This window comes from Habropoda laboriosa, unplaced genomic scaffold (assembly GCF_001263275.1).
Source record: "Habropoda laboriosa isolate 0110345459 unplaced genomic scaffold, ASM126327v1 scaffold41, whole genome shotgun sequence".
Taxonomy (NCBI): domain Eukaryota; kingdom Metazoa; phylum Arthropoda; class Insecta; order Hymenoptera; family Apidae; genus Habropoda; species Habropoda laboriosa.
This window is the reverse complement of record NW_017100164.1, coordinates 474,867-484,811: the sequence shown is the minus strand read 5'-3', so window position 1 is coordinate 484,811 and position 9,945 is coordinate 474,867. Positions and strand designations below refer to the sequence as shown.

General features: G+C 40.1%; 2 protein-coding genes across 2 annotated transcripts in view; one reads left to right on the top strand and one right to left on the bottom strand.

The window, feature by feature from the left end:
• The window catches only part of LOC108578589 (calcium/calmodulin-dependent 3',5'-cyclic nucleotide phosphodiesterase 1A-like), a 276,404-nt gene that overhangs the window by 213,561 nt on the left and 52,898 nt on the right, over window positions 1-9,945 (top strand). The window lies entirely within an intron of this gene.
• LOC108578591 (alpha-glucosidase-like) overlaps window positions 1-9,945 on the bottom strand; it is a 23,395-nt gene that overhangs the window by 1,125 nt on the left and 12,325 nt on the right. Inside the window, exons 5-8 of the mRNA XM_017941955.1 lie at window positions 7,586-7,996; window positions 4,108-4,363; window positions 1,767-1,962; window positions 517-651 (exon numbers count right to left, since the gene is read on the bottom strand). Of these exons, the coding sequence (XP_017797444.1) occupies window positions 517-651; window positions 1,767-1,962; window positions 4,108-4,363; window positions 7,586-7,996 (998 nt within the window). The remainder of the gene's footprint in view (window positions 1-516; window positions 652-1,766; window positions 1,963-4,107; window positions 4,364-7,585; window positions 7,997-9,945) is intronic.

Here is a 9,945-nt window from a genome sequence, read left to right as displayed (position 1 = left end):
TTGGGGGTCCCTCAATATTTTTCTCTAGGTTCCTACACATCCTATCTGTATCTCGGAACGATTAAATTCAACTCGATCAAATCTTCGAATACGTCTCGATCGAATTTCTAACCCAGAAAGCGAATCGATCGACGTGTCGCGCTTTGGAATTCATCAAATGTGTAGTATACGTGTAACCGATATTCACGATGATCGACGAAAGAAGCCGGCGCGCGGCCGTTCCTGCATTCTCCGCGCCGGAAAACTTTCCATCGAGGAGAAACTTTATCGTCGAAGCGACTCGAGACGAAATCGTGGACAGAAGCTTTCCAACGAGAACGCGTTATTCGCGGTTCCTCTGTCCCCTTTTTCTCTTAAAAATTTCTTCTCCCCTATTCTTCCGGTCCCGAAAAAAGAGGAAAATAAAGGTTGCATTTCGTGGAAAAACAGTAAGAACGAACCACCTTCGAGCGTCGCAATCACGCCGATTTATCGTTGCAAGTTCCGATAAATAAGGAGAAAAAAAGCTACACTCACCTCGAAGGTAAAACAGCACCAATGTCGTAATATAGAAGCGATTGACGCGATATGTTATCGAACACTGATAAATCCACTATTTCATCCTTGTCCCCGAAGTTTATTACTACGTAATATCCGGTGCTCCTGGAATCCCTGAAGAAATTACGGTACCTCGTGTGTGGATAGGTAATACGCACAGGTCTGGTGAAGGAACGATGATCGCGATCACGAGATCGTAATCTCGGCACTCTCGATCGTTCCTCCGCGTTTTCGTATTCGATCTCGTCCAAAATTTCGCTCTGATTTCTCAACTGTGTACACTACGAGAACTGTGCACTTTCTATTTTCCATTTCATTCAGAACGATTGCTGTCTCATTATCGAACGCTGTTCTGAGAAACTCTGTTTCGTAACAATGTCAGACACGTTCTTCTTTATCAGTTTGTTTAGAAATCTCTGTTGCAATCTTTCGGTTAAGGTGCGTGGGAAATTTTCGAAGGATGGTGAGAGATTCGAGAATTCTTTAGAAATCGGATATTCCTTTCGCTTAGGAAATTCGCTCATATCTGGCTTACAAGCTTTTCCTATCTTCTCTCGAGAAGAAGAAACGAGAAGTTGATTTTTTCAAGGTGATCGATTGGTTCCCGAATTATCAGTTGTACTCGAAGGTTGCAATATAAACTTCAGAACAGTTCGAATTTTTGGATAGAACGAATACTGTACGCAAAAAATTGGTCATTTTCCAAGGAAACATCCCGAAGCGATAATCACTGATTTCGATCAAACTTTTCCGAGGTGTACTTTTTGTGAAGTGAAATATATTATTTATTATTTTTCAAATTTGTCGTTGAAAAATACAAAATTCTCCAATTCACTCTATTTTTAACAATTTTCCAGATATTAGACTAGCAATAAGTATATTTGCTACCTCCAACTTTTGAACTTTCTCGAAAAAAATATTCGAGGTTTTTTTTTGTGAAGCGATGTATATGATTCATTATTTTTCGTCAAATGCAAAATTCGTCAATTCGCTCTGTTTCTCTATTTCTAACAGTTCTCCAGATAGACTAAGTATATTGCTACCCCCAACTTTCATAGAGATTTTCGTCCCTTTACTGCGGACGATTGCCGATAAAAAAAAGAAGTGTCAAATATTTCTTTTAGTACCACCGTATACCAAAGTTTCATCAATATCGGTGATTATCACTTGGCGACGTTCCCTTGTTAGATCGTAAATGTCGCTTCGACACCGATTCACACCAATCTTACCTGGCGAAAGCGAAAACGTTCTTGTTCAGTAACTTCGTGACTAGTTTCCCTCCTTTGAAGTTATTCGACTTCTTCAGCGACGAGACCTTCTTGTAGAAATTATAATACGACTGGCTGTCCTCCTTCTCGGCGGCCAGATTCACGGTTCGGTAATTATCGTTCACTCGAAGCCATGTTTTCGGGTTCGTGGAGAAACCTGCGCATCAAGGTTACCCGTTAATTAGGATTTTTCAGAGGACGATAAACGAGATCTTTCTTTTTTTTTTTTGTTCATACAGGAACTTCGTTTTCATAAATATATCATCGATGATAAAATAATGGCGCATGTGAAGATCGTACGTCATATCGGAGGGGCTATCTTGATAACAAAGCGGTATCTGATGTGAAATTGATTTTTGTTCCGAATAGACGCGTCGATACCGACGCAAACATGTCGTCTCATTATCTTTGTCTTGTCTTTGGAGGAAAATTCTTATTTGCCGGTTATTTACCGATGCTATTAACGAGACCTGGATTAATCGCGATCTATCGAATGGATAATACCGTATCGTAATCGTGACACATGCATACAGCGTGTCAAGTTATTGCAAACGTTAGATTTCTCGAGATTTTTGCTAAATTTAGGATTTTGGGTAGCAAGATTCCTCTTTGCTCGTGAGAAGAAAAATTGTGGCTGATTGCAACTTTGCATTTTCATGGGAGAAGAAAAAATTAACAGCAAAAGAAAGTAACGTGTATAATATCTTTTAAGTAAACGTTGAAATTTGTGAAAAAAAGGCGCGAAATAAATTTGTACACGAAGGGTTAAATTTCTGCGTGTCAATTTGCAAATATCCCCCCAAAGGACCAGCATTAAGTGCTATTCTTTTCAATATATACGTGCAAGCGTGGAACGAAACACGTTTAATACTTGTCAAAGTCAAGTGTAGAACGTTTCGCGAAAGTTTGTATGCGACGGTGTTTATTATCGCCGTGATATTTTCCCGGAAAGTTTGCGCACCGCATAACTGAACGAGCCATTTTCCGCAAGGAATCTGTGCCAGACACGGAAATTTGTTTTCAACGCGATCGATAACTCGTTTTACCGGCAGATTCCGATGGACTTGCGTTCGCAATTTTCAATTCGATTTTATTACTGTTCCCATTAGGCCAACTACGCGCTACCTAGGCTTGTTTTCTTCAGATTACCGAGTATTATTAGCGAAATACAATCTCGAGGGATTTAAATCAGTTTACTTTACCGTGCAATTTGTTAACATCTGATTCAAATTTCATTTTTCCTTCTGTTTCTAACGATCCATATTCGCTGTCCTCTCTTATTTTGCATACAAACGGGCCCGTACCCGTGCAAGTGAATAAAAATGAGATAAAATAAAATTTTGTATCGCAGATGCATATATTTTTTTTTTAAACAAAATTCTGTACTTCCGTCACTTCGAGGACATTTATGTAAGAATGTCGTTTAAAAATTTCAAGTTCATCGGGATATTGAAAAAAATGGCAAACGTAGAATAACGAAGTCTCGTCGAATATCGAAGTTTCTCCCAGAATTAATAATTACCAAGTTACGTCGTTGGATAATTGTAATCAACCGACTCTATAGGGACTCGAGTGTAATTAATATTATCAATATTTGTCGGTGTTGGCAATATTACTGATCAATATTGAAGGAAGGATCGATACTGAGATCGAAGATTAGGCAAGTACACTCGGCGATGAAAATTGACGGAAAAATGAATACCAATTGGACGATTGCAAAAGTTCGTGCCCGATTTTCAGAGGTGGCGGGAACCTTATCTACCCTGGCGCAGATATCTGTTTTACCGTCACGTTACATTCCTATCGGAAGATACACCGTAAATTAATAAAATAATAAACCATACATTCAAATGAAACGTGCCTTTGCACACACCGCTTGTGTTTTATCTTCAAATCGGGCACGAACTTTTGCAATCGTCCGATACATAGTGACTATTACATAGTGACAGCGACCACTTTACTTCTGAGTGGCCAGCAGTCAAAGGGTTAAGTGCACAAGTACGTCTAACTTCTGAAAAAACATATTCCATAGAAACGTATGTAGCGACCCTTCTACGCCCTGCCACCAGAGGGACGGACTAACCACAGGTTCTCGCTAGTTCTCATAAAGGCTCCTATTTGTATATATACACCTTGTGACCTGAGTCCTTCCAGTCCCTCCTGCGTCTGAGTACTTGATGAGGACGAAGAAACTCCCCTAACAACCTTTCCTTTTCCGCCTATCCTCCACCAACTTTCCTACTTAGAATTAGCTTTTCACGTATATATTTCACCTCGCTATAGAAGAAAATTCGAGGCTCACCTGCGGAAGTGGAGTCATCCCATTGGAACGGCGTTCTCGCCGGATCCCTCGAAGCTGACTCGTAACCGTCTTTGCCGGCGTTGCACCCCGAAGGATCCACCGTATCCTCCCACGAGATCCAAGTGTCCTCCATGCCAATCTCTTCGCCGTTGTAAGTGACGCTGACGCCTGGCAACAGGAGCGAGATCAATGTGACGGCACGAGCTCGTTTGGGGCCGAATCTCGTCGCCAGCCTCGGTTTATCGTGATTTCCCGCCTGTGAGCAGAAATTTTCGGAGATTTCGCAAAGATTCGTTGAATTGCGTAGAGTTTGAACCATCACGAAGTTGCGTAATTGCATTACATAAATTTCTTCTGTTTCATTTATAGCGACGTACTTCTAGGTTTGACGAGAAGAATCGTTTGTAGAAGTTAGCCAACAGACTTAATCACGTTTCTGTTGTTCCTTTTGCGATACAAATATGTCTCTTATTACGAATCGAGCTTTTAATCTATTGCGTAATAACGCTGTTTCATTTCTTCTGGTTACTTGTATTTTACGTACATTGCACATTTTTCTCTGTTGTGTACGTATATTGTAGCTCTTAGCGATAAGTGTCTGTATTACACAATGATAGTATCTAATAATATTGATGTGTGTGTGTATACATATTGGATGTATTTGAAAAGCACTGTTAGTGAAGACATATTACAAATATAAAACATACTTGAAAACGATGAATACGAGTTGCACTGGGATTTGGCCGTACACTCAGACAAAACAGTAGGCAAATCTATCAAATATAACAGAATAGACCAGACATCACGCTTAATAAGTTAAATTTTGTCAATCTTTCAGTTATTTTCTAGGCGTACAGAAATAAGTTTTCTATTATTTATAATGCTGCAACTTACTTTAGTTTGCCATAACAGAAAGAACAGCGCAATATGGAAAGTGAAAGAGAATAATTTGAAAAAAGTGCACTTATTGGACGATTAGGGTTAAACGTGAAACAAAACAGATAACGTACCTACGACCACAATATACAAGTGAAATATTATGGAAAAATAGAAGAATACAATGAAAAAATAGAAAAATACAGAAAATAATAGAAAAAAATGGAAACAGAAAGAATGTGAAAACATTGAAAAGTTTATGTAATACCATTTGTCTTATCAGTCACAGGAATCATGCTAAATTCTTTCAACAACTCAATCTCAACGCAAACATACATCAAAGTACACAGAAAGTGGTCATATTAAAAACAGTACGATTCTCGATTATAAGTCTTGGCTGAAACCCATCTTGCTAAAATAATACCTGAGAAAATGAGTGAACTGAAGTCAATAATAACAACAAAATTTATACAATTTTCCCTTTAACTTACTGACTTACCGGCGTGATTAACAAATTACGCACATTTTAACTTTTCCTAGTGCCTACTTAACAAGCGAAAATTATCCACAGATGAAGAAGTTAAAAAACTCAGATTTCTTCGTTCGACTTGCAAACTTGCAATGACATCCTGATGCACACGAGTACTCGTCAAGAATCTGCCAGCGTCGAACTTTCATCCATATTTCCTCGAACGTTGTCTCTGTCACAAGTAATTCGTTAACAAGGACCGAATTCAACGATCAACGATTACCGCATCGATGGTAATAACGCAGTTCTAACAGACAGTACGGCAGAATCTGCGTTTTCTCTCTCGATTCTTTTTTTCCACAAAATGTTTTTTCCTCTCGCGTCGCTGTTTTCCCCACCGACACGTAAAGATGTCGGTTTTCCGGCCTGAAAATTCCACGATCGAACGAACGAACGATGCACACACGGCCAGTCTCGATGAACTCCGGCGCACTTGTGGAATTCGAAGAACGCCGAGCGGAAAAGGGCGCTCCTCTCCAGGCGTTTTCGCGTACACTTTTCAACTCCGTTCACTCGTGGACCCGAATACGAAAAACAGCGTCGTCCGAGCAGCCAGTTTTTCCGATTGAACGAGCTCGTTTCGACCAGCCAGTTTCCAGGTATAACTCGATTTTCCCGCTGATCAGATCGAGGAAAGTTTCGAGAGCCTCGACGTGCCTCCGAAGAAGCCGTCGACTAATCAACGCAGAAATTTCAACGATAAGGAATTCAGACGGTTCGTGATGTTCTTGCGATGCGCGAGGAAACGGCAGTTTTGCAGGATTAATATGGAAAATTAGTGCGTCAACTCTTCGAGGACGATAGAGTCGTATATGCGTTCACAAAACACTGTGAACGCAATCAATAAACTTACATATTGTTGCGAGCGTTCGACCTTGTTCGGTTCTAAGCTCGCTGTGGTTCAGCCTTGACTTAACTATTCCGAACCTCGTTGAGGAGGTATATAGAGACTGTTCCGTTTTGTTGATGTTTAGTTGAACTTTATTCGTGATCTTCGCTGACGGGCGAGGGTGAGCTCGCTCTTTATACACTTCTGCGAAGTGGAAATTCAGCAATCAGGGTGTCTAAATGGTGGCGACAACCCTCCCCTTGCGCCCGCAGCGCGTTTCTTCGGAGAAGGGGATGCCTGTGAGCCGCTTTTGGTAGGTATATAGAGACTGTTCCGTTTTGTTGATGTTTAGTTGAACTTTATTCGTGATCTTCGCTGATGGGCGAGGGTGAGCTCGCTCTTTATACACTTCTGCGAAGTGGAAATTCAGCAATCAGGGTGTCTAAATGGTGGCGACTACCCTCCCCTTGCGCCCGCAGCGCGTTTCTTCGGAGAAGGGGATGCCTGTGAGCCGCTTTCGGTGAGACAGAATTTGTTAATGCAAAATTGTCAGCCCCGAAAGCGGTACCGTTTTATGGTCAAAAATGTCCCATCGCTGGCGCGAACAATGAGGTTCGCGCGGCGCATGGTAGACCAAGAGGGGTCTGATCGGCCGAAGTGAGGCTCGGCACCTCGGTCTGGCTGCCAAAAAAAAGCAGTTAGCGTGATCATGAAACATTTAACCTTAACACTCAACCTAGGAATTTCGAAAATTGTCATCCATTATATTTAGCCTATCGTGTCGTAACGTTGGAGTTAAAAGGAACCACGACGCCTTCCACACAAGAAAACAGCACAGTACACAACATTAGCCAACAGATTTAGTCACGTTTTAGACTTTTGTTTGCGGCACAAATGTCTCTTTTACAAATCGAACTTTTAATCTATTCCACGTAATATCTCTGTTTGCGTATATTTTATGTATCCTTCTACCTGTTACACTAGATCTACCGGAAAGTTCTGTCCGATAATGTCATCTCAAGATCCAACGTTGAGTCGTTCCACGGAAATGGAATCCACAAATTACCATCACGCACAAATTATATCGTTCGGTAAATATTAATAAGTGCATTATTTTCTTTTAATTCAAAAACGGACAGAACTCTCCGACAGACCTAATATAACAAAACAGAACAACAACCACAACAATAATAATAAAAATTGAACGACACGAAGCAGACTTAATTTGTTCGTCAAGAACTCACCACCCAGTTAGGAATGCTACCAGCTGGCATGTTCGACATCCAGGAATCGACCATATTCTTGAAATCAGCGGCTGTCGAATTCTTCTGCATATCCGTGATCAATCCAAAGTTAAAGGGATAGTGTGCACCGTAAGCGTAATATCTCATCGTCATCGAGACGTTCGTGTAAGCCTCCATCATCATGAATCTAGGCTGCTCGAATTCCTCCATAACTTGCCTCCAGCCCAAAACTATCTTGTAGGTTTGTAGTTGATCCTTCGAGTAGATTTTCTCGGTGTATCCATAGTTGTTAGGGTCGTTAGTGTCGCCTGTCAGAGGCTCGTCCAGGTACCTGGTGTCCTCGCAGAGGTGATTAACAGCGTCCACCCGGAAACCATCCACGCCTTTTCTCAGCCAGAACCTGATGACTTCCTGTGACGTGTTGACATGAAGCACAAGACATGTAATAGATCATTTAAAAAAAAAAAGATATCTTTGTAAGTGTCTGAGTAAAAATTTTAGTTTGCATATCGAAGGTTTTCGTGTGAAATTATGCGATAGGGAACGATTTAATGTATTGCAGTCTGTTAACATTTTTTATATTTTCAATTTAAAATTATATATTTTTATATTTTCAATTCACCTGTGTTAAATTTCTTTTTGCGTTAGTTCCGTTATTTGTTTTCTTATTTCTGGATATAAGCCCATTACGGTATGTAATATAATTACAGATAATAGAGAAAAGGTTGAAAAGGAAGGAAATTGAAAAAGAAAATAGAGTAAAAGGAGAAAATAAATAAAGTAAACTAAGGAAAGTGAGAAAAGGGGGAAACAGAATTCTGAAAAAGAAAGTTAAACGTGGAGAATAGGGGCTGAAAGTTAAATTCAAGAAACGATAATTAATAATTATAATACTTAAGGAAGTGGTGTAAACAGAATTGCGACACCGTGCAAAATATCTGTCGTTTAAAAAAGAGAACGTGATTCGACGTACTTCTATTTCGACATTTTCTTTTTACTACAATATGCTCGTCGGTGAAATACGGAAAGCGTGCACTTAAGTCATGTACAGAAATTGCGTCGGAATCGTGCAATGATTAATTTCACCGGTTCTTGTTTTCGTTAGCCTCTTTCACTTGCGAAGATGAAATTTTTTACGAGTTCGTTCACTTGACGATTAAATTAACGACTCGCGTACATTCTCGGGAGCCATACGGTCTGTCGAATTGTTTCAGATTATGCTCAGCGGCGGAAAGGCGATGAAAATTGAACCGCGCGATTATTTTTGGTTTTTTCTTTTTATCTCGACGAAACGAAAATACCCTCAGAGGAATGAAATAATTATTTCACCGAGATATATTTTTCGGTTATACCTGTTTCATGAAGATCGATTACCTCACCGAACGAAATATTCCATTTCCATTCAAGCTCCACGGAGAAATTCTTCAATTTTCAGAATTCCGCCACTTGGAACCCAAAATGATTAACTTCGTGAAATGAAATTTATTAAATTTGTTTTATTCATGAAGAATTAAGCATGTGCTTTGATACTAATATTGGAAAAATAGCAAAAAATGGAGTTAACCCTTGTAAGTAAAGGGAAACTGATTTCTATACGCCCAGGAAATAATTAGAAAAGGAATAGATAAAATTGATCTTACTTAGCATATGAAATTGAGAAAAATGTGAGCGGTAAGGGGTTAATTTCCACGAGAAACGAAACAACGAGTAGAAAATGTTAAACCTTCGCAGACAGTTCTCATTTGGCATTAGAAATTGAGAAAAATGGTGACTTTCACCCTTAACACTGCCACATTCGCTTAATTTGACTCGTTCGCCCCTTCGTACAGACAGATTGTCCCTCGTCCATTTCTGATTTATGTGATCGTTTCCCAATCCCAGGTCCTCGCATGCCACGTTACGTATCAGTGCGTGCGTATATCTCCTCCATTACAGACGAACGCTCGCAACGTTTCTATAGGAGCACACGGAGATGTCGGGTTCATTGGGTTTCCGCAGAGAAATGTCAATACCTTGCCGCTAGCTTCTGCAGGTAATTCCGAGCGAAAGACGCTGTAGCTACATAGGTTACGTCTGATTCCTATTAATCAACGATCGTTAGAAACGTCGATATTTCAAGGTTCGAGATCGCGTATAGATGTTTCTCGATTACTGCTTATTGACACGTAAAAGTCGAGGTTGAGCTCGGTGTTTTCGTCGAATTTATCGTAACCCATCGGTCTGGAAAATCTCGTCGCGAAAATACGGGAGAAATTCGAATCTTGTCTGTCGTTTAATCCTTTCGTGACCAGTGAGTATTCGAACAAAAATTGATCAGCGATAGAAAATTAAAAAGAAAATAATTCGTTCGCGAAAGGGTT